Below are 27,833 nucleotides of genomic sequence, written 5' to 3'. Positions count from 1 at the left end.
CTAGTCTAATCGATAAGTAATTATCTGCTGTTCTTTAAGTGAGCTCATGTATCATTCCAAAATAACCCTCCTTTAACCCTTTCACATTTAATTGCGGCGAGTGGGGGCTACTCTTTGTTGTGGTGTGCGGACTTTTCACTGTGGTGGCTTCTCTTGTTGTGGAGCACGGGCTCTAGGCGCGCTGGCTTCAGTAGTTGCAGCACGTGGGCTCAGTAGTTGTGGCTCGCGGGCTTAGTTGCTCCACGGCATGTGGGATCTTCCCGGACCAGGGCTCGAACCTGTGTCCCCTGTATTGGCAGGCGGATTCTCAACCAGTGCGCCACCAGGGAAGTCCTCTGTATCTCCCTTTTTAAACTAGGAAGAGAACAGTCCGTATTCTCTCTACTTAACTCACGTCTCAAGTCAAGGGTTTTTACTCCAGTCATTCTTCTGGAACTGTTCTGGGCAACAACATCGGTGATCGTTTAGTGACCAGACCCAATGTACTTTTCGGATGCATTTAACCCATCACTGTCCCTTGTGCTCTGTCTTCAGTATGGGCTCTTTATCTGCCCCTTGGCTGGCTTCTCACTCTTTCTGAGTAAATGGATCTGCTCTTGGTTTTAGCTGCATGTGTTGCTGATGACCGTCTTTCCATGGAACTCATAGTCAGTATTATTCACTGCCTCATGGACATTACCTGGATGGTCCAGTCATTTCTTTGTGGCTAAAACTGAAGGAACCCTCCCCCCACCCCCAAAAAACCCTGCTTTTCCTTTGTTCTCTATCTTACCCATGTATGCAAACTAGATAGAAACTCCTTTCTCCCTCACCCTCAATTTGAAATCGGTTTCCAGTATCTGCTGACTTTTCTTCCTCCCTAAATCTGAAATCATCTCTTTTTTCCCATACCCATGTCAGATCCTCATCTCTTTCATGAACTATTTCTGCAATTACCTACTTGTTTACTCTGGCTTGTAGCCTCCCTCCCTGAAATCCATTCACCACACAGTCATTATAGAGAGCTTATAAAAAGACAAATCTGACCTCATCTGCTAAGGTCCCATTAAAATGACATGCAACACATCACCTATAAGTATTTATGCCCCACCCACCCCCCAATCTGAATCTGATCGAGCTTCTAACTGCCAGTTTATAGAAAATACAGAGGATAGAACTTGTAAAGGACATCATGGGGCCACAGTCAGCCAACTATGGAAGTGGAGAATTTTACAGGACAAGTGACTAAGCGTCTTGGACAAATAAATGACAAAGGGAAGAAAGGGAGAAAGAACTGTTAACATATTGAAAGTCTTATGAGCATGTCAACCAAATGCAGTGTGTTGGATACTGATTTGAATAAACCAACTGTAGCAACAATTTTTTTTTTTAACATTCAGTAATGGTGTTATGGTTATCTTTTTTTTTTGTCTCTAACTTTTCATTGGAGAATTTAATGCATTTACGTTTATATAATCACTGACATATTTGAAATTATTTCTCTTCTTTTAGTACTTGTTGGTTTATTGTCTCCCTTCTTTGATTCTTCCTTTTTTCTTTCCTACTTTTGGATAGATTGATAGTGTTTTCTGTGATCCCTTTTGTTCTATTGCTGGTTCTAAAGCTAAAAACCATATTTCTATTATTTTGGTAGTTAGCCATAAATTTTAAGGTAAGTACTTAACCATAATTTTTTTCTAACATACTTTATTTTTCACAAGTCTGTGGAATGGGTATTATTAGTCCCTGCATATAAATGAAAGAAATGAGTTTCAAAAGGTAAAGCATATTGCCCAAGATCATATAGCTTGTTAGCGACCGAGGTGGATTTTAAATGAGGTCTATATTATTTGAAAGCGTGTATTTTTTAAAAATCTAACACCATGCTGCTTACAGGTGATTAAGGTTCAGTTAACTAGAATCATCCTTGTGTAGACCATATTTTTTTGAAACATCATCATGCAGTCCAGATCGTCCATTAATTTTGCTATGCAACCTTCAGCAACATACATTCTCTCTCCAAGTCTTGATATCCCCATCTGTAAAGTGGCTTGATTATCCCTAATAACGTTTTAATTTTTATTATTTTTATAAGATTTTTATAATTTATTTTACTTATTTTGGGCTGCGTTGCGTCTTAGTTGTGGCACACGGGGTCTTTCATTGTGGTGTGTGGGCCTCTCTCTAGTTGTGGTGTGTGGGGTTTTTTTCCTCTTCTCTAGGTGTGGCGCACAGGCTCCACGGCACAGGCTTCACGGCACGTGGGCTCTGTAGTTGTGGCACGTGGGTTCCAGCGTGTGTGGGCTCTGTAGTTGGCAGCACGGGGGCTCTAGTTGAGGCGCGGGAGCTCAGTAGTTGTGGCGCGCAGGCTTAGTTTCCCCAAGACATGTGGGATCTTAGTTCTCTGACCAGGGATCGAACCCATGTCCCCTGCATTGGAAGGCAGATTCTTTACCACTGAACCACCAGGGAAGTCCCAACGTTTTTTAGATCATATTTTTAAAGTGCTTGGAGAGTTCTTTGGTGATGGTCTTTTAAAAAGCTTTTATATTTTAGCAATACATGCTGAAGTATTTAAGGAGAAATGGTGTGATTCCTAGGTTAGTCCAGGGAGCATGGGTAGGGTGTGAATAAGACAAGATGGGCTGTGTTGTTTCAGCTGGACAATGGGTACATGGGGGTCATTGTACTTTCTTTCTACTGTATTGTATGTTTGAAATTTTCCATAATTTATTATGCTTAATTTTGTTTTATTTGTTTTGTTTGCAAAAGATATTGATGAGACAGGGAAATGTAAGCACTGACGGGATATAGGATAATAATAAAGAATTAAAAATTTTAAATTGTGGTAAAATACATGTAACATAAAAATTTACCATCTTAACTATTTTTAAGTGTACAGTTCAGTGGCATGAGGTATGTTCACATTGTCTGCAACCACACCGCCATCCATCCTCTTCAGAACTCTTTTATCTTGCAAAACTGAAAACACTATACCCATTAAACAATAACTCCCCATTTTCTCCTCTCTCCAGCCTCTGGTAACCACCATTCTACTTTCTGTCTTTAACGAATTTGCTTCAGGTGTCTTATATGAGTAGAATCATATAGTATTTGTCTTTTTGTGGCTGGCTTATTTCACTTAACAATGTCCTCAGGTTTCATCCATGTTACAGCATGTGTCCAAGTTTCCTTCCTTTTTAAGGCTTCTGTGGGTATACCACATTTTGTTTATCCATTCATCCATTGATGGACCCTTGGGCTGCTTCTACCTTTTGGCTATTGTGGATAACGCTACTATGAACATGGATGTACAAATCCTGTTCAGTTCTTTTGGAAATGGAATTCTTTTAGAAATTAAATTGCTGGCTAATACAGTAAGTCTTTTTTTTTTTTTTTTTTGAGGAACTACCATACTGTTTTCATAGTGGCTGCACCATTTTACATTCCCACCAGTAGTACACAAGGGTTCCAGTTTCTCTGTACACTTGTTACTTTCTGGCTTTCTGATGGTAGCCATTCTAATGGGTTTGAGGTGGTGATGATAAAGAATTATTAATGTTGTAGGTGTGATAATGACATTGTGTTGTTACATGCATATATGTTTAAGAGTTCTTACTTTTTAGAGATACATAGTGAAGTATTTGTGGATTAAATGATGTTATGCCTATGGTTTGTTTTTTAAATTATCCAGTTTTTTGGGGGGGGTGGGGAAGATAAGGAGATGGAAATGAAACAAAATGCCCAAATACTAATGGTTGTTGAAGTTGAGTGATGGGCATATTAGGATTCATTATACTGTTCTCTCTAGTTTTGTGTATTTTTAAACATTTTTCATTAAATCACATTTGGGACAGTCATAGTCCATTCCAGCCTTTCCCTTTCAGTACTCCCTGTTGTACCCTTTATGCTTCATCAACATTAAACAACTCATTTTTTTCTGCTTACCTCCCTCCATCTACTGCCATTCAGTGCTCATTTGTATATCCTTGCCTTTGCCTCTCAGCCGAAGTGCCTTCCGCCTCTTCTGGATGACTTCTCTGCATCCCCTTCTCCGGAAAGTCTAGCATGCCATCCCCACACTGTTCTGTTCTCTTTCCTCCCATAACACTCGGGCCTGCCTTCATTGATTCTCCATCAGATTCTGGGGGTGGAGCCGGAACTATGTCTTGTCCTTTTTTTTTTTAAGTGAAAGTATTTTTATTTTTTAATTTTTTGGCTGCACCTTGCTGCACGTGGGATCTTAGTTCCCCAACCAGGGATGGAACCTGTGCCCCCTGCAGTGGAAGCACGGAGTCTTAACCACTGGACCGCCAGGGAAGTCCCATGTCTTCTTTACCTTTTTATCCCCAGTAACTAGTGCTCTGCCTAGCATGTAGTGAAAACCTAGTGAATATCTGAATTCACCATTATTTTGTGCACAGCCTGTATAGGGCGTTATCTGTCAAATAGTAGGATCTCGGTGAATGAGCACTGCATGAACCCGTGAGGGTATCTCCCTCTACAGGGCATTGATCGATATTAACAGGACAGCAATGTGGACCTTTAAAGCTGAGTGGAACTTTAGGTCATTTTACCCAGGATCTTAATTTTATAGGGCATGAAAGCAGATCCTAGAAGAATTGCATCTTAACCAAGATCACACAGCCAGTTAGCAGTAGCCTGCTTTGTTTTCATGTACACCATGCAACCTTCTGAGCCTCACGTGGCTTCCCAAATAGGTTTTTCTATAGCAAAGAGAATGTGCAGACTGCTTGCCAAGCATGAGAACCAATCTGTTTATCAATTTTGATTCTCAGTATACAGTGTGAATTTTAACTTTCTGCTTTATAACTATTGCAGGAAGAGATTACATTGTGTTAAATACATAGTCCTGCTTTCTTAAAAAGCTTTTTATAAAAGAGCTTTTTAAAAGTTTTCTTATCAAAAAAGGTGATAGTCTAACCGGGAAAAGAATTTTAAAAAGAATAGATACATGTATATGTATAACGGAATCACTTTGCTGTACACCTGAAACTAACACAACATTGTTAATCAGCTATGCTTCAATATAAAATAAAAATTTTTCTTTTTTAAATAAAATTTTTTTAAAAAGGTGATAGTCATTTGCTAAAATGACATAGAACTGTACACCCACATTCTACCCATATCTTCTTCCTGGTTGATATTTTGCTATAATTAGGTAAAATACAACTGTTGAGGGAAACTGGGTGAAGGGTACACAGGACCCTCTGTACTCTTTGCAACTTCCTATGAATCTATAATTCTTTCAAAATAAAAAAAATTTTTAAGGTGATAAAAATGTCTAGACACAAAACTATAAAGTTTTCTGGAAAATACATTTCTCAAAACTTGGCATTTTCAGTATGTCCTTGTAGGCAGATTTAGTGGCAAGGAGTGGTGCTTACAGATCTCCTTAGTACTCAGTGTGCTTCTAATCAGTGATGATACCAAACTATTAAGACATAATGTCTTAAGAGTGGGAATCTTTAGTAGCAAATTATAGAAGGTTCTGTAACATTTTTTTCTTTAAATATTTTACAAAGAATCTTTTGTAGCCTTGGTGTGTGAGATATTTTTCAGCACAGCCCATTTTTCTGGTAACGTCTTAACAGGGCTCTTTGTGCTTGGTCTCAGGGAGGTTCTCCTTACAGTTTGAAACTCTTGACTCACTCCCTGCTGCTTGTTTTTTACCAAACTCTTTTAGCTTCACAGGTGGAGGTGGGATTAATTTGGGCCCAATCTCAGACTGACCAGGGGAGGGGCAGGGCTGTGGGGATCTGCTGCAGATCCTTCCCAAGACCTCTGAATGCTCAAACTTTAGGAAACCTCGTGTAATCTGACTTTAATCTGCCGTAAAACAGAAACAGTGATACTCATCTTCAGGGTACCTTTGAAGATTGAGTGAGATTCTGAATCAGTGGGGAATAGTAGGTGCAGGTGCTGAGTGGTCCTCGAGGCACACTAAGGAAGTAATGACTTGTCCTTGTAGCATTTGGCTCAGATTAGTGCCTTATCAGAGTTGCTACTTTGGACCTCACTGATTTTTCCTCAAATCATTGAAACCTTTAATGTTGCATGAAAATAGATCCACTTTACCTTTAGAGGATCTTTTCCAACAACAGTCGGGGTTCCTGAGTGTCCTCACTGTATATACAGGGTACTAGAAGAGCTCATGGGGGAAAGAAAGGTGAGCATGGTATTAGGTTGAAATTACCAATATTACCTTAAAAAGTTAAATGATTTTATATGTTTCAACCTATACTCTGTTTTTTTGAAGTTTAGTTGATTTACAATGTTGTGTTAATTTCTGCTGTACAGCAGTGATTCAGTTATACATATATATTACATTTTTTTATAAAATCCTTTTTGGACTTCCCTGGTGGTCCAGTGATTAAGACTCCATACTTCCAATGCAGGGGGCACAGGTTCAATCCCTGGTCGGAGAAGTTCTGCATGCCGTGCGCTGCGGCAAAAAAAAAAAAAAAAATTCTTTTCCATTATGGTTTATCATAGGATATTGAATGTAGTTCCCTGTGCTATACAGTAGGGCCTTGTTATTTATCCATTCTATATATAATAGTTTGCATCTGCTAACCCCAAACTTCCAATCCATCCCTTCCCGACCCCCCACCCACCTTGGCAACCACAAGTCTGTTCTCTATGTCTGTGAATCTGTTTCTGTTTTGTAGATAGGTTCATTTGTGTCATATTTTAGATTCCACATATAAGTGATATCATATGGTATTTGTCTTTCTCTTTCTGCAGTACTTTACTTAGTATGATAATCTCTAATTGCATCCATGTTGCTGCAAATGGCATTATTTCCTTTTTTTTTTTTTAGAAATTTATTTTTTATTTATTTTTGGCTGCGTTGGGTCTTCGTTGCTGTGCACAGGCTTTCTTTAGTTGCAGTAAGTGGGGGCTACTCTTTGTTGCGGTACGTGGGCTTCTCATTGCAGTGGCTTCTCTTGTTGCAGAGCATGGGCTCTAGGGCACACGGACTTCAATAGTTGTGGCTCACGGGCTCTAGAGCGCCGGCTCAGTAGTTGTGGCTCATGGGCTTAATTGCTCTGCGGCATGTGGGATCTTCCTGGACCAGGGCTCGAACCCGTGTTCCCTGCATTGGCAGGCGGATTCTTAACCACTGTACCACCAGGGAAGTCCCTGTCTTTTTGAATTATATTATTGTCTGGATATATGCCCAGGAGTGGGATTGCTGGAACATATGACAACTCTATTTTTAGTTTTTTGAGGAACCTCTATATTGTCAACCTGTACTTTTTTTTTTTTTCCCTTCGTCTTTTGGCCGCACCACACAGCATGCGGGATCTTAGTTCCCTGACCAGGGATTGAACCTGCACCCCCTTGCAGTGGAAGCGCAGAGTCCCAACCACTGGACCGCCAGGGAAGTCCCTGTCAACCTATACTTTCATCTACATAAGGAACATTGTGCATAAGGAACATTGATGAGAGAGCCACCCCTGTCTTAAACAGCCACATCTGTTTGTTAATTCAGAGTGGGAGAACTCTCATTTGGGGAAGTTTTACCACAAAGCACACTGGAACTTCATTGGTGGGTGGTGGAAGTAGAGACTAGGTGAGGGACTGTCCTCACTAAGTGAGATCTAGTGGGTGTGTGGGTACAGTATACTGATTTGGTGTCCATAAGGTGTGGCAACTCCAGCTTGACTCACCGTTGATATCCTGGGGCCCCTCTCGCAGAGTAGAAGATGATGGGTTAGGAGGCTAGGGTAGGAGTCAGGACTGACTGGGTGAGCATGCAAGGCCTCCAGTTTACCATCAAGCATGAAGTATTCTTCAACAAAACCCCCTTGTGGAGGAAATGAGCACCAGAACACATTATCCCAGAATCCTCCTGAAACCCTGTGCATCAGGAGACCATTAGGTAGTTACAACAGAAACCTCTGAGCTGAGTACCCAGAAGTACCAGATACACTGAGGGCAAGCACAAGGACAGCCAGTCTTGTATGCTTTATAGCTCTTACTGTGTTTGTTCTTAAATAATTTATAATCAGTTCAGACCATTTTCCCATCTGTTATAAATTCCTGGAGATCAGGTTCCATGGTTTACTCATCTTTGTCTTCCTCTGCAGTGCCCTGCACATATCAGGCACTCCGGCAAATGATCAAGACTCAAAAATCTGCCAGAGCCACCGTATTCCACACTTCCCAAGCCCACCTATATCATTCCAGTTAAATTTTGTGCACAGTTGAGAAAATGACCTGGCGTTTCCTTTGGCTAAAAGCATTCGGTATTGCAAAATTAAGTTGTTACTTTGGAACTTGTCTGCAGCTGTTTGCATGTGGATATTGAAAGAGGACGTGGTAACTTTTATAACTGTTATGGCAAAGAAGGATTCTATTTCTAATCTGGGACAATCAGCTGACTCATCAGGTGCGTTGACCTCTTAGGTGTCCATCTTCCTCCTTAGGAAAATAGAAAACTGAGCTCCCAGGTTTACAGAGCCCAAACCTGACACTAAGGAACAAATGATTTTCAAAAAAAAATAATAATAATAGAAAGAATAACCCCCCCCTAAAATTAGCAACTCATTTTTATTTCCTTCTGACGGACTAAATGGGTATGAATTTACCTTCCCAGAAGGAAACTTTTAAAACAAAGGATCTTATAAAGGGTCCATTTTAGGATTATGGTTCCTTTCCCCCTCTCACCCCTAGGTGGCAGCAGGAAGCAGAAAAACCTACATGAAAGTAAAGCACACATGTCCTTGTGTTGTAGGGGCTGTGTTCTTTGTTTTGTTTTGTTTTAATATTTATTTATTTATTTGGCTGTGCCAGGTCTTAGTTGCAGCACGCGGGATCTTTGTTGCGGCAAGCAGGATCTTTAGTTGTGGCACGTGAACTCTTAGTTGTGGCATGTGGGATCTAGTTCCCTGACCAGGGGAACCAGGGGATCCATCCTGGGCCCCCTGCGTTGGGAGCATGTATTTTTTTTTTTAATCGAGCTATAGTTGATTTACAATGTTGTGTTAATTACTGCTGTACAGCAAAGTGATTCAGTTATACATATATATATATATATACATTCTTTTTTATATTTTCCATTATGGTTTATCATAAGATAGTAAATATAGTTCTCTGCGCTATACAGTAGGAACTTGCTTATCCGTTCTGTATATAAAAGCTTACATCTGCTGACCCCAACCTTCCACTCCAACCCCTCTCCGCTGGCAACCACCAGTCTGTTCTCTATGTCCGTGGTTCTGTTTATTTCATAGATAAGTTCATTTGTGTCATATTTTAGATTCCACATATAAGTGATATATCATGGCATTTGTCTTTCTGGCTTACGTTACTTAGTATGATAATCTCTAGTTGCATCCATGTTGCTGCTAATGGCATTATTTCCTTCTTTTCTATGGCTGAGTAGTATTCCATTGTATATGTGTACCACATCTTCTTTATCCATTCATCTGTCAGCGGACATTTAGGTTGTTTGCAGGTCTTGGCTGTTGTGAATAGTGCTGCTGTGAACATAGTGGTGCATGTATCTTTTTTTTTTTTTTATCTTTTTGAATTATAGTTTTGTCTGGGTATATACCCAGGAGTGGGATTGCTGGATCATATGGTAATTTTATTTTTAGTTTCTTGAGGAACCTCCATACTGTTTTCCACAGTGGCTGCACTGACATCCCCACCAACAGTATAGGAGGGTTCCCTTTTCTCCACACCCTCTCCAACATTTATTTTATTTTTTAAAGGGTGTTGTGTTTTTTTTGATAAATTTATTTTATTTTTGGCTGCGTTGGGTCTAAGTTGCTGCACGCGGGCTTTCTCTAGTTGCGGCGAGTGGGGGCTGCTCTTCATTGCGGTGCATGAGCCTCTTATTGCGGTGGCCTCTCTTTGTTTCGGAGCATGGGCTCTAGGCACAGGGGCTTCAGTAGTTGTGGCGTGTGGGCTCAGTAGTTGTGGCTCGCAGGCTCTAGAGTGCAGGCTCAGTAGTTGTGCACAGGCTTAGTTGCTCCACAGCATGTGGGATCTTCCCGGACCAGGGCTCGAACCCGTGTCCCCTGCATTGGCAGGTGGATTCCCAGCCACTGCACCACCAGGGAAGCCCTCCAGCATTTATTATTTGTAGATTTTTTGATGATGGCCATTCTGACCGGTGTAAGGTGATAGATACCTCATTGTAGTTTTGATTTGCATTTGTCTGATAATTAGCCATGTTGAGCATCTTTTCATATGCCTATTGGCCATCTGTATGTCTTCTTTGGAGAAATGTCTATTTAGGTCTTCTGCCCTTTTTTTTTTTTTTTTGTGGTACGCGGGCCTCTCACTGTTGTGGCCTCTCCCGTTGCGGAGCAAGGCTCCGGATGCGCAGGCTCAGTGGCCACGGCTCACGGGCCCAGCCACTCCACGGCATGCGGGATCCGCCTGGACCGGGCATGAACCCGCGTCCCCCGCATCGGCAGGCGGACTCCCAACCACACTGCACCACCAGGGAAGCCCTTCTGCCCATTTTTTGTCGAGCTGTATGAGCTGTCTGTATATTTTGGAAATTAAGCCCTTGTCAGTCTCATCGTTTGCAAATATTTTCTCCTATTCCATAGGTTGTCTTTTTATTTTGCCGATGGTTTCCTTTGTTGTGCAAAAGCTTGTAAGTTTCATTAGGTCCTGTTTGGGTTTTTTGTTTGGTTTGGTTTATATATCTGTTACCTTGGGAGACTGACCTAAGAAAACATTGGTATGATTCATGTCAGAGAATGTTTTGCCTATGATCTCTTCTAGGATTTTTATGGTGTCATGTCTTACATTTAAGTCTTTAAGCCATTTTGAGTTTACTTTTGTGTATGGTGAGAGGGTGTGTTCTAACTTCATTGATATACATGCAGCTGTCCAACTTTCCCAACATCAGTTGCTGAAGAGGCTGTCTTTTTCCCATTGTATATTCTTACCTCCTTTGTTGAAGGTTAATTGATTGTAGGTGTGTAGGTTTATTTCTGGACCCTCTGTTCCATTGATCCGTATGTCTGTTTTTGTGCCAATACCACACTGTTTTGATTACTATAGCTTTGTAGTATTGTCTGAAGTCTGGAAGGGTTATGCCTCCAGCTTTGTTCTTTTTCCTCAGGGTTGCTTTGACAATTCTGGGTCTTTTATGGTTCCATATGAATTTTAAGATTATCTGTTCTAGGGACTTCCCTGGTGGTCCAGTGGTAAAGCATCTGCCTTACAATGCAGGGGACATGGGTTTGATGCTGTGGGGCAACTAAGCCCATGTGCCACAACTACTGAGCTCACACACCTCAACTAGAGAGCCTGCGTGCTGCAAACTGCAGAGCCCACACGCCCTGGAACCCACGTGCCACAACTAGAGAAGAGAAAACCCACATGCCACAACTAGATAGAAGCCCACATGCTGCAACGAAGAGTCCATGTGCTGCAATGAAGATCCCATGTGCCGCAACCAAGACCCAACTCAAGCCAAAAATAAACTAACTAAATAAATAAATCTTTAAAAAAATGTTTTAAAAAAGATTATTCTAGTTCTGTGGAAAATGTCATGGGTAATTTGATAGGGATTGCATTAAATCTGTCGATTGCTTTGGGTAGTATGGCCATTTTAACGTATTAAGTCTTCCAATCCAAGAGCATGGGATATCTTTCCATTTCTTTGAATCATCTTCAGTTTCCTTTATTAATGTTTTATAGTTCTCAGTGTATGTCTTTCACCTCCTTGGTCAGGTTTATTCCTAAGTATTTTATTGTTGGGGGTGCAATTTTAAAAGGTATTGTTTTTTTTTTTTACATTCCTTTTCTGATATTTCATTGTTGGTGTAAAGAAATGCAACTGATTGCTGTATGTTAATCTTGTATCCTGCTACCTTGCTGAATTCGTTTATCAGTTGTAGTAGTTTTTGTGTGGAGTATTTAGGGTTTTCTATGTATGGTATCATATCATCTGCATATAATGTCAATTTTACCTTTTCTCTTGCAATTTGAATACCTTTTGTTTCTTTTTCTTGTCTGATTTCTGTGGCTAGGACTTCCAGTACTGTGTTGAATAGAAGAGGTGAGAGTGAGCATCCTTGTCTTGTTCCAGAATTTAGCAGGAAGGCTTTCAGCTTTTCACCACAGAATATTACATTGGTTGTGGGTTTGTCATAAATTTATTATCTTGAGATATGTTCCCTCTATACGTAGGGGCTGTGTTCTTGAGTTGAGTCCTAAGATCATGTTTTGCTTATACTTCTGCCCTACAGTTCCATTTATTGAGCATTCCTAACCTTTTCTGAGCTAACTTAAGTACCCAGATATGCATTTAAAGAAATACTTAGCCAGGATTTATAGAACACTGTGCAGTCAGCTTTAACAGTTAAGAAATAAGAAAATCTTGAAGGAGAGGGAATGGAACATTAAAATTGGAACTCAGGGAGTGATAAAATAGCCCTCCTTGTTTTCTTGCTCATTACACATTTGTGTCTACAGGTAGTTTGCTGCTGAGAGCTGGTGCCCTTGGCCCCCTCCTTCCCTCCACCCCCCGCCCAGGGGGTCAGGTACTTCTGTGCTCAGCCTCCTGGGGTGGATGTGGTGGGTCATTGTGGCCCTTCTCTGCAGCAGAAGAAAGCAGCACAGAGTGTCCTGTGCTACTCTCTGATTCCTCTGAAATCTGCTTATCTTTAATAATGAAAGCTGTAATTGGAATGTTGTAAATAGCACCAGTATAAATGCTTAGGGCCAGTGGTTGGGGGGGAGGTTGGAATTGAGAGTGGGGGATAAAGGACAAAAATGTAGCAGAAGTAAACATAGGAAAGGAGCAGACATGTATAGAGGCTGAGTGCAGGTGCCTCTGTTAGTGGAAGAGTTGTGTCCTGGTAGCTGAAAACGAGGCTGGGAAATAACGGAAAGATACCACCTCTTCTCTTCCCTGTCATGTTCTCTCCATGAAACTCCTGCCCTTGAACTCTCAGGGTGCTTATTGCTCTATGGCTTGCATATGGTGTTTGTCTTATTCTGTAGCCATGTCCATGTATGTCCCATATCCTAGAAGATTGGAAGCCCATGAAGAGCAGGGACCACCTCATTTGTCTTGATATCCCCACAGCACTTGTCCCTGACACACGGTAGACTCTTAATAAGGTTAGTTGAACAAATCCAGTTGAGGAGAACATGGGGAAGTAAGTAACTGCCAGACAGACATGACTGTGTTCAAATTAATGGTCTTGTTAAGAAGTGGCAGGGTTTGGGAGGGCTGGTGACTGGGTGCAGGGGATTAGAAGATGCTCACGGTTGGTGGGGAGCAGAGTGGGACAAAAGCCAAAAGGCAGAGGCCTGTAAGGCATATGAGGAAGCAGCCTAGCCTGGAGAGAAGGGGTGGAGCCGGGCAAGGGCACCTAGAAAGATGAGGAAGGGCATGAAAATGCCTGTGCACCAAGATGGAGGCCTGGAGCTTGTGATCAGCCCCCAACAAGGCCTGAAAAAGAGCCTATACTAGCCCAGTCTCCTTTAGCTGAAGGCAACAGAAATCCAAGTTAAACCAGCTTAAACACAAGGAGGAATTTATTGGTTCCCATAAGTGAAAAGTCCAGGGGCATGGCTGGTCTCGTGTATAACCTAGATCTGGGATGCAAATGATGTCCTCAAGAATGTATATGTATCCTTTGGCTCTTTCTCATTAGCTCCATTCTCAGTCACACCCTCAGATTAGACGACTGTGGGCTGCATCAGGCTTGTGTCCTGCAAAAAGAGCTGCAAGAGTCGAGGGACTGACACATTGACTGCAGCCGGATTACTTTCCCACAGCTGAGCTAGTGTTCACTCAGGCAAGGCCACAAGAGAGGAAGAGGCAGAGACAACCCTGGAGGGGGAATGGGGGTGTGTTCCCAGAAGTGAGGGTTGTAAACTGGGCAAGCAAAATCAGCAGGAGAACACTGCAGGGATACAGGCCCCTGGTTTAAGTCACCATGAGAAGCAGACGGGCCTCATATGTGGTGTATATATAAGTCACTCTTTTTCTTGTTTTTCAGCATCTCCATGATACAGTGAAGAGGAATCTCGATAGTGCCACATCCCCTCAGAATGGTGATCAACAGAATGGCTATGGAGACTTCTTTCCTGGGCATAAGAAGACCCGCCGGGAGGCCCCTCTGGGAGTTGCCGTCTCTTCCAATGGCCTGCCTCCAGCCTCCCCCCTTGGTCAACCTGACAAGCCTGGCACAGAGGCCCTACAGGCCAGCGGGAAGCATTCACTGGGGCTGGACTCCATCAACAAGAAGTGTCTGGCAGACTCGAGCCTCCACTTGAATGGAGGCAGCAACCCCAGTGAGCCATTTCCCCTGAGCCTGAATAAAGAACTGAAGCAGGAGCCCGTGGACGACCTGCCTTGCATGATCACAGGGGCCGGAGGCTCCATATCTCAGAGCAACCTCATGCCTGACCTCAACCTTAATGAGCAGGAGTGGAAGGAGCTCATCGAGGAGCTGAACAGGTCAGTGCCTGATGAAGACATGAAGGATCTATTTAATGAGGACTTTGAAGAGAAGAAGGATCCAGAGTCTTCTGGTTCTGCCACACAGACCCCCTTGGCACAGGACATTAATATTAAAACAGAATTCTCTCCAGCAGCCTTTGAACAAGAACAGTTAGGCTCTCCACAAGTGAGGGCTGGGTCTGCAGGACAGACCTTTATGGGGCCTTCATCTGGCCCTGTGAACACAGATTCACCCAGCCTAGGGGGCTCTCAGCCCCTGTTCCACACCTCTGGTCAGCCTGGGGTGGACAATCCCAGTCCCAACCTGATGTCAGCATCAGCCCAAGCCCAGAATGCACAAAGAGCCCTCTCCAGTGTGGTGTTGCCTAGCCAGGGCCCAGGCGGGAGCTCAGAGCTGTCCTCTGCCCACCAACTCCAGCAGATCGCTGCCAAGCAGAAGCGTGAGCAGATGCTCCAGAACCCACAGCAGGCTGCCCCAGCACCAGCTCCAGGCCAGATGTCCACGTGGCAGCAGACAGGCCCCTCCCACAGTCCCTTAAATGTCCCTTATTCCATGGAAAAACCTGCCAGCCCTCCCGGTTACAAGCAAGACTTCACTAGCTCCAAACTGCTCATGATACCCAGTGTGAACAAGAGCTCCCCTCGGCCAGGAGGCCCCTACCTCCAGCCCAGCCATGTGAACCTGCTGAGTCACCAGCCACCAAGTAACTTGAATCAGAATCCCGTGGCTAACCAAGGATCCGTGCTGGACTACGGCAACACCAAACCCCTTTCTCACTACAAAGCAGACTGTGGGCAAGGTGGCCCTGGGGCTGGCCAGAGCAAGCCGGCCCTGATGGCTTATCTTCCCCAGCAGCTGTCTCATCTGAACAACGAGCAGAACTCCTTATTTCTAATGAAACCAAAGCCAGGAAATTTGCCCTTCCGATCACTGGTTCCACCTAGCCAGGTGAGCATGGGGCTTTACTCTGTTACTCTGCATCCACATCCATCCTAGTGTGGTTACCAGGTCCCAGGTACTTGTGGAACAAAGGGAGGGAGGGAGCTGGTACTTTCGTCCTTTGACTCCCTTGGGAGTGAAAATTGACCAAGCAAACGAGGATTGATTCTTAATAAACAAAAATAGGGTAAAATTCCCTAGTGTAACTTGGTTTTAACTGTATACTCATTTGAGGAATCCCCTGCACTTGGTCTAGTGTCTCTTTCATGCCATACAACTTAAGTTATTTGTGGCAAGATCACATTTAATGTCCTTAGAGGCTCTGCTCTTTTTTTTTTTATACCACTTTTCAAACATGTGTGTTCAAAATACCTTAAGTTTTAGTAAGCTTATAACATTTAGGTGAATGCTGCTTCCTAACAGGTTATTCAGTCAACACTCAAGCCTGGCAGAATCACATGGCTTTGTAGGGTGGAGAATGGTCAAGTACCATTCTATGATGATCATTATTTGCATTTCTACTCACATTCAAATATGTTCTAAAATGTCTCCCCACTGGAAGCCTTCTCATGGCTAGGGCTTGTATAGTAAACAAACACAGAGTGTTCCCGGACTTCCTCAAAGTTAGCACTTGCTTTTCTTACTACACAGTGTGTCCTGGATTGTCTTCTATATCTATAGAAGACATATATATATATAGATCCATTGATACTTTTTAACACTTGTGTGACAATAGTTGTGTCACATGCAGTTAGGTGTATTGCATTGCCTCCTTTCTTTCACTACTGTAAGCCTGCAGTCTATTTGTAGCACACTCTAAAATTTTAAAAATTAAAAAAAATGCTAGTAATACCATGAGGAAATTGACATGTTCAGATAGTAGTGAGGGTGTGTAAATGGGCACAATGCTTTTGGAAAGTAATTTGACTTTTCGTATTTTTCATAAGCCATAAAAATGTTCGTAAGCATTGACACATTATATACCCCCGCAAGAAATAATCCAAAAAAAGGAAGAAAGTTACATACAAGATACTAATTGCATGATTATTTCTAATAGCCAAAAACTGGAAGCAGTCTAAGCATCTGTCAGCAGAAGAATGCATGTGTAAACATTCATACTTCTAATTATTTCAGCCACTAAACTGCTACACAGCCACTGAGAGCATCCTAAAGAAAGAGCGGCACAGTGATGTCTGCCATTTCAGTAGTACTTTGCACCTCACAAGGCACTCTTGTAGTCCATAAGCTTCTGGTGATTGGAGTGAGGAGATTACTTCAGAATCTGTCTACTCTAAGATTAGAATCTTGTAGAAAGATTAAATATACAAATGAGGGACTTCCCTGGTTGTCCAGTGGTTAAGACTCCACACTCCCAATGCAGGGGGCCCAGGTTCGATGTCTGGTCAGGGAACTAGATCCCACATGCCCCAACTAAGACCCAGTGCAGCCAAATACATACATACATACATACATACATACAAATAAATAAAGACTGGGTAAAAGCTCAAAAAGTTGAATTTGTTCAAATGATAATTGCTTTTTGCCTTTTTCCTGTATGAGTTAAAATTTTTCCTTTTCTTTTAAAGGTAAGTAATGATGTTGGGGTAATATTGTGGTAACCTTTGACATGACTCTCACTTTAGGTCCAGGTATTAATAGAGAATATCCATTAAAATTCTCATTGGTACTCAGTATTTTTTGAGCATGAGTATCTGACAAAAGTCAAGCAGTCTCTTCCCAGGAAAATGCTGTACACATGTGGACAAACCATATAATTTCAGGAGGTTCAGGGACAGCCCTGCCACCAGGGGCCCAAGGTTTGCACACTCAGAATGTAGCATCTCCATCAACCAGAGCCCCTCAGAAGTTCCTCCTCTGGGGGCCTATCCACACCCATGCATTCCAGTAAGGGAGCATTTATAAGCTACAGTTGCCACTGGAACTATGTATACAAATATACAAGCTTAAATGTAAAATCACACCTTTGCCACTGGTGAATCATAGGAAACAAACCTAACATGCAGCTAGTGACTGTTCATTGCCATGCCTGGATACTCAGGTGTTAGTGCTATTGGTCTCCAGCCCCGCCCTGGAGGGTGGTTTCACTGGAGTCGCCTGCAGGGAAGAAGAGGCTTCAAGAGAGAGCCTTGAGCCAGGTTTTCACTGGATGCAGCTCATCTTCTCTGATCAGGGCTTATAGTCTTCAGTATGTCCCACCTGACTTGAGACCCCCTTTTCTGTGTTGACAGGACCAGAACCCTCCCAGCGTCCCTGTACCAACCCAGGCTGCCAGTGTGGGGACTCAGCCACCTGCTGTGTCCGTAGCCAGCACTCACAGTAGCACCTCCTTTCTCAGTAACCAGCAGCAGGCAGCTGTAATGAAGCAGCATCAGTTGCTTTTGGACCAACAGAAACAGAGGGAGCAGCAACAAAAGCATTTGCAACAACAGCAGTTTTTGCAAAGGCAACAGCACCTTCTGGCAGAACAGGTAAAGGGAAAGGTGGAAGAAAACCCCACCATCCCTTCCCATGTTTTCCTGCCTCCCAAGTCACTGCAGTGGCTACAAGCTCCAGTGTGTATGTATGTGGATTTGTGATTGTTTGTATGCCCGGTATTAGAGTATCCTTGAAACAGGAGTGTGACATTTCTCAGACAGTGGTAGCCTGTGTCAGAGCAGCTTTATGTCACTTAGTGGGGATTAATGAAGGCCGAATCTGTGGCTGAAACTGTATGTGTTAGGAACATTTTTCCATGTCCCTTGTCAGCAGCTACCAAAGCACTGAGCTCACTTGGTCCACCAGTTTGCTGTGGGATCCAGCTTTTTTGTAAAGGTAGAGATTGCTATAAGGGAGAACATAAAGCGGGGAAATGAAGACATCCCTGAGGTCCTGGGGTTCAAGAATCAGGACTGACAAGCCCCCTCCCAGTCCTGCAGTTCACCCACTTGGTCACCAAATGTAGTGTTCAGGTACCAAGGTTACAGGAGTTCTCAGGATTTTAAATTACATCCTTAAGACATAAGAGAACTAGCTACCCAGAGAATAAAGTTGATTGAGGATGACTTTAAAGCCCACATTACTGCCTCAATTCTGCCATTTTTTAAATAACAGCTTTATTGGGATGTAATTCACATGACATACAATCCACCCATTTAAAGTGTATTATTCAAATAGTTTTTAGTTTATTCATAGAGTTATACAAACCATCACCACAGCCACTTTTAGAACATTACCTAAAAGAAACCCTGTACCCATTAAAAGTTGTTCCCCCATCTTCCCAAGCCTAGGGCACCACTAATCTACTTTTTATCTCTATAGATTTACCTATTCTGGACATTTCATATAAAATGCATTCAGGATTCAACCATATTGTAGGATGTATCCGTACTTCACTCCTTTCTGTGGCTGAATAATATTCCATTATATGAATATGCTGCATTTTATTTATCTGTTGATCAGTTTATAGACGTTTGGGCTGTTTCCCCTTTCTGTGGACATAGGTTTTCAGTCCTCTTGAGTATACACTCAGGGATGGAATTGTTGGGCCATATGGTAACTCTTTAGTTTAACCTTTTGAGAAACTGCCAAACTGTTTTCCAAAGCAGCTACACAGTTTTACGTTCCCACAGCAGTGTGTGAGGGGGCCAGTTTCTCCACATTCTTGACACGCTTATCTGTCTTTGATTCTAGCCATCCTAGTAGGTGTGAAGTGGTATCTATCTCATTGTGGCTTTGATTTGCATTTCCCTGGTCTGCCATTCTTTTTTCTTTTAACTGATACATCACCTTTTTTTTTTTTTAAATCATTGCCCCATCCTTCTGTCTCATACTACAATTTATTAAGAGCCCCCCAAATGAGATTACGAGCATTATCTCCATAGGAGTCCCTCTGAGTAACAAACTTGGACAGTTTACTTTTCTCTAATCACTTTGTTCTTGTTTTATGTGGGTCTTGTAATTTTCTGTTGTTCTTGGCATTTTCTAGGAGAAGCAACAGTTTCAGCGCCATCTGACCCGCCCGCCACCCCAGTACCAAGACCCAACACAGAGCACCTTCCCACAACAGGTTGGACAGTTCACAGGTGAGGAGTGTCTGAGGCAGTGGAGTGGGGCAAGGGAAGGCAGGCACTGGACAGAGCAGGTAGTCTGTTCCACTCATGCTGAGTTCCTGCTATCTGCCCAGTTTTATGCTATAGATGCTAAATGGATGTATATGCTCCTGTAACTCCATTCTGCATAAGGAGCCTAGTGTTCTGGTTACTCTACACGTCAGGAGAAGAAAGTCATAGAGGCAGACTACTTTGGCTAAGTGCTTTGGCTGGGTCCTTGGCTGTATAATCTTTTGAGGCAAAATCATCTGTAGTTGGAAAATATCAATAGGAAGTGGCTTCTGTAATTCTTAAGAAAGTTCTTTGCTTCTAGCATTATGTGTCTGTTCAAAAAATGACCCTCTCCTATTTTCCAGATAAGGAGAGACTTAATGCACTTGTATGGCCTTTTGCTTCTTTTCTTTCTTCCTGTCTGCTCATATTGGTGTCACGGATGGCAGTATCAGCAGCAGACAGTTGACCAGAAAGGGGCAGGAAGCATTCTGAGGTCTCAGCTGTCTTGTCTCAGATATGTGAGGGAACCTGACAGCCATTGCTCAGGCTGTTGCTCCAGAAATAGAGATTTCAGTTGACAAATGCAGTAAAATCTAGGCCATACCTGCCTTCCTAGCTCTTGGAATATCTTCGAAACCTGTGCTTCTCTTGGTCAGTGATTCTCGTTATAAAGTGTCCCAGAGAAGTTGACCACAGCTGTGCATTCCAGAGGAGACTTAAGTGGGTTTTGTTGTTGTTGTTGTTGTTGTTGTTGTTGTTGTTTTTGCGGTACGCAGGCCCCTCACTGTTGTGGCCTCTCCCGTTGCGGACCACAGGCTCCGGACACGCAGGCTCAGCGGCCATGGCTCACGGGCCCAGCCGCTCCGTGGCATGTGGGATCCTCCTGGACCAGGGCACGAACCCGTGTCCCCTGCATCGGCGGGCGGACTCTCAACCACTGCACCACCAGGAAAGCCCTTAAGTGGGGTTTTATGCTTGTGCTAACAGAGACCAGGGGTTGAAGTCTGTGGGTGTCTCAGAAGCCTGGGTCTTGGCCAGCTTTCCTACCTTCATCCCATCTGATGTTGTTATGGGCTATCAGTGGTAGAGAAGTGGACTGTTTCAGCATTTCCCTTTTGTCTTCAACTCAGTTTTTAGTTTAGGTGCTGATGGAGAGAGGAAGAGGAGAAACAAAATGTACTCAGTTATGGCCAACCCCTGAACAATCGCTCACCTACCAACAAAAGAACATCTCAGTCAGGGCTGTCACCATGCATCCACTGCTTAAGACAGAGTCCCAAATAGCAAGTTCCCTGAGGACAGGACCTCTCTGTCCCATTCTGTGCTGTCTCCCCAGCACAGAACCTACCACAGAGCAGGTGCTCAGTAAATATCTTCTGATTTCAGTCCAGACTCCTTCCTCCCTTCACCGCCCTGCAGTGCCACACTGTGTGGGCCTCATCTAAGTGATCCTGACAGTCCCTGCCGAGCTAGGTCTAAACCAGAGTCACAGTCCAGTTACCCTTTGGCTTTGCAACCCTGTCCCCTCCTATGGTGGCTGCAGCTCTTCTGAATCTGGCCAGGACCATCTCTTCCTTTTATCTCTAGATACTCTCCCCACATTCTAGCCATAGAGTTTGCCCCTTCCTCTGTGCCTGTCTTAATCTCCTTTTTGCTCCAGACCGGCCTCCATTCCACCCTGTGGGAAACCTTTGTCCCCAGGGTTCTCTTTGAGGTTCCACTGATCATGAGGTATCTGGTGTTCTGATTTTGCCTTTCAGGCCTGTGGGATAGCAGCTGCAGCATGGGTCTTGGAGGTATCTCCATAGTGGTGGTGAAGAAATACTAGCTTAGCTGACAGAATTTTCTCTGTCTTCTAGGGTCCTCTTCTGCCATGCCTGGCATGAACAACTTGGGTCCATCTAACTCCAGCTGTCCTCGAGTGTTCCCTCAGGCCGGGAATCTGATACCAATGGGTCCTGGACACACTTCGGTTTCCTCTCTCCCTTCAAGCTCAGGCCAGCAGGACCGGGGTGTGGCTCAGTTCACTGGCTCGCAAAGCATGCCACAGGGCAGCCTCTATGGCATGGCTTCTGGTATGACCCAGAGAGTTGCCCAGGCCCCGCCACAGGCCACCAATGGACATGCCCACATTCCACGGCAGACCGGTGTGGGCCCGAACACCTCGGTTTCAGCTGCCTATGGGCAGAACTCTCTGGGGAACTCGGGTATCTCCCAACAGCACAATAAGGGGACCCTGAACTCTGGTTTAACTAAGCCACAGGTCCCAAGGGTATCGGCAACCATGGGAGGCCAGAATTCCACATGGCAACATCAGGGAATGCCGAACCTGAGTGGCCAGACCCCAGGGAACAACTCCGTAAGTCCCTTCACTGCAGCTTCCAGTTTCCACATGCAGCAGGCCCACCTGAAAATGTCCAGCCCGCAGTTCTCCCAGGCGATGCCCAGCAGGCCTATGGCCCCCATGAGCTCAGCAGCTGCAGCAGGGTCCATGCTGCCCCCTGTGAGCACACAGCAGAGGACCAGTGCCCCTGCCCCAGCACCTCCCCAGGGAGCCCCACAGCAGGCCTTGCCGGGCCTGAGCCCAGCTGGGCCTGAGCTGGGGGCCTTCAGCCAGAGCCCCGCCCCAACAGTGGGCGGCCGGGCAGGGCTACACTGCGCCCAAGCCTACCCTGTGCGGACCGCAGGCCAAGAACTGCCCTTTGCCTACAGTGGGCAGCCAGGTAGCAGCGGGCTGGCCAGCATGGCGGGAGATGCCGACCTGATCGACTCCCTGCTGAAGAACAGGACTTCGGAGGAGTGGATGAATGATTTGGACGACCTTCTAGGGCCTCAGTAACAGGAGGATTTGTGGTGTTTTCAGTGTTCATACAGCCTATATTTTTCTTCTCAAATTCAAGAAAGAGCAACTACTTTGGACCAAAAGCCCACAGCCCGGGGAGCTGGGCAGGTAGAGCTAGAGCCATGGGGCTGAGGCCTGGTCCTCCCAGGCTCTGTGGGGCCCAGGGCTCCCAGCCAGCAGTTGTGGTATGTTGGGCTGGCCCCACCCCATCTGCTGGCGTCGTTATCTGGTTTTGGGACAGCAGGACAGGGTTCTGCAGGTGGTTTTCTATCCAAATGACCAAAAAACCAACAGTGAAACCCCACGATGTCAGACTTACAAAAATCTATGCTATCATGTTGACTTAATCCAAGATTTCTCCACTTGCCCCAATTTTGGGACACATTTTTGTTGAAACTTTATAGCAGAACTATTTGCAATTTGTAGCATAGAAAAGATTTTAAAATTTTTTTTAAGATTTTAAAACAGATTAGGGTAGGTGGTGGTTTAAATTGATAAGTGGCATTGGAAACTTAGGGTTTCCTTTTGATTAAGAGCCTTTTTTATTCCTGCTCTTTGTCAGCTTTCAGGGCAAAGGGAGGCTCACTGGAAAATCATTTCCGTAAGTGCAGGCTGTGACTGCATGTGCCAAAAAGGAACAGGATGCCATGAGAAAGCAGTTAGTGACACAGATCTGGTCTTTCCAGCAGCTCCTCCTCCTCCCCGAATGCTGTTCTTCCAGGCTGGCATTTAGGAGGATGTGGGCTGAGGAATCCCTTCCTCCCATGTGTTGGTAGCAAGACCCCAGGTGGCCCCCAGGCCAAATGCTGAAATGAAACAATTGGGATTCCTGTGTCCTCTTTTGTTGTTTCTCCGAAAACTCATCTTTAATGTGTTAGGAAGGTGATCATTGTCGAGTTATGAACAGATGTCTTTCCTGCACCCTGTCTTCATTTCCCATAACCTTTCTTTCTGCCTCCCCTTCTTTCTCTCTCCAGCCCAAATGGAAAAACTCCTTAAGCCACTGATTTACTGGATTGGAGAGAAAAAGAAAGAGTCATTAGAATTCCCTAGGGAAGCCTAGCATAGTAAGGAGCTGGGTATCCCTTCCCCAGAAAGCAAAGGTTTGTGGGAAGGAGAAAAATAGGTGTGCCCTGTTTGGCAGGGAGGACGCAGGCCGGGCCAGAGGAAGGAATTCCACTTTGTTTTACTACTTCTGCCACTCCCTTGTCAGATGACTTGCACTTTTTAAAGAGAATTGTTTTGTAACACTAATACATCCTTTCTAAAGATTCAAATGGATTTCTCTCTTAAGGTCTGTGACTTTTTAGGTCTTGACTAAGCTAAGAGTCCACAACAACCTGTGGGCTGTTTGTGGGAAATGAAGACAGAGCACTTCGATGTAGCGAAAGCAACATGGTAAGCACAAGGTGAGACCCTTTTAAATGGGGTGTCGGAGAGAAAATAGTACACTGAAAAGAGTGGCGTATATACAGAGTGGTCTCTGGCAAAACCACAACCCCATTTTTATTTCCCTGGAGCCTCAGAATGGATAATTCAAGGAGTATCATATGTAAAGAATTGAGCCAAGGAAAATATTCACACAACCAGCTTGAGTGGCTTTGAGGGGACAAAGGGTTGTACACACATTGGTAATTATTTTGCACCAGCAGTGCCTTTCATGGGGGTACTTGGACCCTCAGATCTTCTTCTCTAATAGCCATTTGCCACCATGGGTGGTGTTTGGGCCATTTCCCCTTTAAACACCCTCCCTGCCTTCCCCAGTTACTGAATATAACTCTCAAAGAAGGGAATGAATCATAAAGCCAGTGAAGACTCCACCCTCTGAGTGAGTTCCCCAATCTGAAGGGGAAGAGGGTGACTTCAGCGGGTTTTCTACCAAAAATAGCAGGCAGAAGGCTGGTGGTGGGTCCTTGCTCCTCTCCTGGTCTCCCTCTGGCTGCTGCTCACCTCTATCCCTGGGCGCTCGCGCCTCTGCCTCCCCCTTGTGAGGAGGGCTGCCCCTGCCTTAGTCCTGGGGCCACCTAGACAGACAGCAGGCTTCTCACTTGCTGCAGTGTCAGAGCAATAAAATGTGATGCTTGGAGTCCCCCCAGGGAGCTGCCTGTGGCTTTATTTATGAATCTGGTTTTTGGGTAGTCAGGGAAGGAGACAACTCCACTTCAGTGCAAATCCCCATCTTCCAGGAGCCATGACTCAAAAGAAAAGGGTGCTTGGACTTTTGTTATACACACTTGCTTTGTGTAAATAAATGTTTACAATTTTATATTAAAGAATGAATAAGCGTTAGAGCTTCTGACTGTATATTTTTTACTTTTATAGATTTTAAAACTATGATCCTTTATATATGTGTTTTGGGGGCTATAAGTTTTATGTCAAACAGTCGGTATTGTTAACTTTTTACTGTCATCAAAGTACATAAAAGTCCTATTAATTCCCTTATTCTTCTACTTCCCTTAACTCTGGTATACACCAAAAAGAAATCTTTACTTTCCTGTTTTATCATTATAAAATAATAAAACTATTTTGCTAGTATGGAAACTGCCCATGTATTTCAATTCACATGGCTGTGCCACAGGCAGGAGGTGGACCAGTACACAGCTGCTTTGTTTGGTAGTTGATTTCCTTTGTGATTTAGCTGCTTTCTTAATGCACATTGGTGGTGGGGGTGTTTGGTTTGGTTTTTGGTGTTACCTAGGAAATTAGCACTGACATTGCCCAGGGCCACCAGTCTCTCCCCTCTCTAGACCTCATCCATGCCCTTACGTCTAATGTGAGGGAAGTTGGACTTAAGGGATACTTTAGATCCTTAGCAGTTCAGATGTTTTACTTAAACCCTTAGATTTACTGTCAGTGCAGTTCTCTAGGTCTTGTGTCGTTTTCTTTTTTATTGTAAGAAAGTGTGTGCTCTGGCATGTTCACCCACCCACTCTTGTCAGTGTCACACTGTGAAGGGGCATCAAATGATGACAGAAGCCACACCGGGAGCCTGGAAGGCAAGTCTTCTCAGTGACCTCTCACCTCAGCCATAGGCTGGAAGCGGGTCAGACCTAGAGAAGCTGGAGCTCTTAGAAGGGCAGGAAAGAGCACCCTTCAGGGAGGAAGCCTGTCATGTGATGGAATTAAAAGGTTTAATTACTCTAATGAAGCCTAACATAGCCATGTATATAAGGCACAGTGAAGGGAAGAACACAAGACTCATGAAGTCTTGGCTGAGAATGCACAGAATGTGTGTGTTGTTTGGCGTGGGGTGGGGGACACGCTCTCGTGAGTGGTGAAGGAAGTACAAAACAGAGCCAAAGGGAGATGATTCTGCTTGTCAGATTACCTCAGTCATCCTCAGTGCTGACTGCAGTGTGATGAGGCAGGCTGCTGTACAACTTTTTTGTGGGAAGAAATTTTGAAAAAGGTAGCAAGCACCTTAAAATATTTGTGCCGTCTGTCCACCCCAGAAATTCCAATTCTGAGAAGCCATCCTTGAAAATAATTCTGAGGGCAGAAAACGGTTATATAGCACAGCGGTGTTCCTAGTAGCACTATTTATAACTGCAGAAAACTAGGAGAATCTAAAGAGCTGTCAGAGGGGATTGGTTAAGTAAATTGCAGTACTTCCTCTTGATGAGATACAATATAGTTACTTTAAATATTTAGGAAGGTTTTGAACATTGCAACTTGGAATGCTGGTTTTGTTGGGCTTCCTGTTGGGGGCCAACAGAAAAACTGGCTAATAAAACCCTGAACATTCCCTGCCCCCAGTCTGTATTTTAGGTTACCGGCTAATTCCCAGAATCAGAGGAGGTGTTTAACAAGCCAAGCCTCAGGAGTGCCAAGGGTCAGGCAGTTCCAGTCTCTGCTTCCTGGCCACCTTCCCAAGTCTGTCGAGAGTTACAAGCCAGACTCATGTGGTGACCGAGGCAGGCTTCTTGAGGCACAGCTCCGTCAGCTCATGTTTATAGAGCACCCACTATGTCCAGGCATTGTATTAGGAGCAGGGAAAGTAGCAGCAGTATAGGAGAGCAGGGCCCTGCTCTGTGGACCTTCAGTCTCATGTGAAGGGGATGTCATAACATGTGACAGATGATTTCAAAATGGTGTCAGGAAGAAACTAAAGCAGTGCATGAGGTAGAGGCTGCCGTGGGGGAGGGGAGGCCTGAGAGACTTTAGATGTGGTGGGCAGAATAGGCCCCTCTAAGGAGACACCTAACTGAGGCCGAGTACTGGAAGGGAGCCAGCCAGAGCTCTGGGGAAGAGCAGTTCACAGCCACATGGAACAGGAAAGGAAATTCCCCAAAGGAAGAGGTTGCTGTTAACAGGAAGGGAGGAACGCTGAGAAAGTAAAATCAACAGATGCCCAACACATGTTCAATTAAAAGCACAAAGGACGTATGTTGCATATAGTAGGAGAGTGAGCCCTTGCCCCTCTGCCAGGTGACCCCAGCACTGCAGCATCCGCAGTGCAAGCCTGTGCTACTCTGGGGCCTCTGCCAGCCCAGCCCAAGGAGATGCTGAAGGTAAGATGGGGTCCCACGTTCATCCCTGGGGTTGGACTGCTCCTGCCATCATTAGCAGCTTTATCAATTAGACAACCTTAAGGCCAGTCAGCTGATGAGGGTGTGGAAGTGGTAAAGGTGTTGCAAGACGCAAAATGGTGGTTGCCTGTGAACTTGGTCCAAGGCTAGTCAACTAAAAGTTCCAGGTACTCCGGGACCAGCACAAAGAATGGTAGGTGATGTCTTGGAAACAGGTCAGCTCTTCTGCACATGGGATCAATTTGCCTTACTGGAAAGCTGGTGATGCACTTGCCACTTTTCAGATAGGCTTTGCTTATGTGGCAAAGATAATTTGCCTTCTGAATGGTTGCGGTTAGCTGGGCTGCAGACCCTAGTCAGTACCTGCAGACCATTTCATGGAAGTTGGAAAAAGTAGCTTCAGACCCTCACTCAAAGTGAAATCCAGCATGGCAAGGACAGAACACATGGCTCCACCTCGATATCAATGTTCTGGAATGCAAACTCTGAGAGAGGTAACCTGTGCGAGAAAAAGATAGGATGGTGTCTGAGAAAAAGATATCTGCTGCAAAAACAGATAGGCAACAAATACAACAGCTGCCCGAGGGTGGGGTGAGGGGGTTTAGGATTCCCTCTCCTGTCTAATGAGGCCGGGTGGGAAGAGTCCTCTGCTGCAAGTGACACGGCGGGTCCTGGCCGGACAGGCACACCATGCATTCCGGGGCTGTTAGGTGGTCGGCGCCAGGAGTCCAAGCAGAAGGCTCCATTTGTCTTTGTATCTGGAAAGCAGAATTTTTCAAGGTTACAGAGAAAAAAAGCTGGAGATACATATTCTTAATAAGTTGTGAAGGATCTAGCTCCACTTGACGCAGCTGCCCTACCTTTGGATTTATCACTACTGACACCTCCACCATCTCTCATCTTGAGTTTTAAGGCTCTAGATAGGTTGTATACTTTAAGTACCCACTTCTTTAACGCAGGGCGA

At 44.4% G+C, this 27,833-nt stretch overlaps 1 protein-coding gene across 1 annotated transcript in view; it reads left to right on the top strand.

The window, feature by feature from the left end:
* Positions 1-22,337, top strand: part of MAML1 (mastermind like transcriptional coactivator 1) — a 43,114-nt gene extending 20,777 nt beyond the window's left edge. The window contains exons 2-5 of the mRNA XM_065875307.1: positions 13,992-15,404; positions 17,645-17,884; positions 19,381-19,477; positions 21,358-22,337. Coding sequence (XP_065731379.1) covers positions 13,992-15,404; positions 17,645-17,884; positions 19,381-19,477; positions 21,358-22,337 — 2,730 coding nt within the window. The remainder of the gene's footprint in view (positions 1-13,991; positions 15,405-17,644; positions 17,885-19,380; positions 19,478-21,357) is intronic.
* The last annotated feature ends 5,496 nt before the right edge of the window (positions 22,338-27,833 follow it).

This window comes from Phocoena phocoena, chromosome 3 (genome assembly GCF_963924675.1).
Source record: "Phocoena phocoena chromosome 3, mPhoPho1.1, whole genome shotgun sequence".
In the NCBI taxonomy this organism is placed as follows: domain Eukaryota; kingdom Metazoa; phylum Chordata; class Mammalia; order Artiodactyla; family Phocoenidae; genus Phocoena; species Phocoena phocoena.
This window is presented reverse-complemented; position numbering and strand designations above follow the sequence as displayed.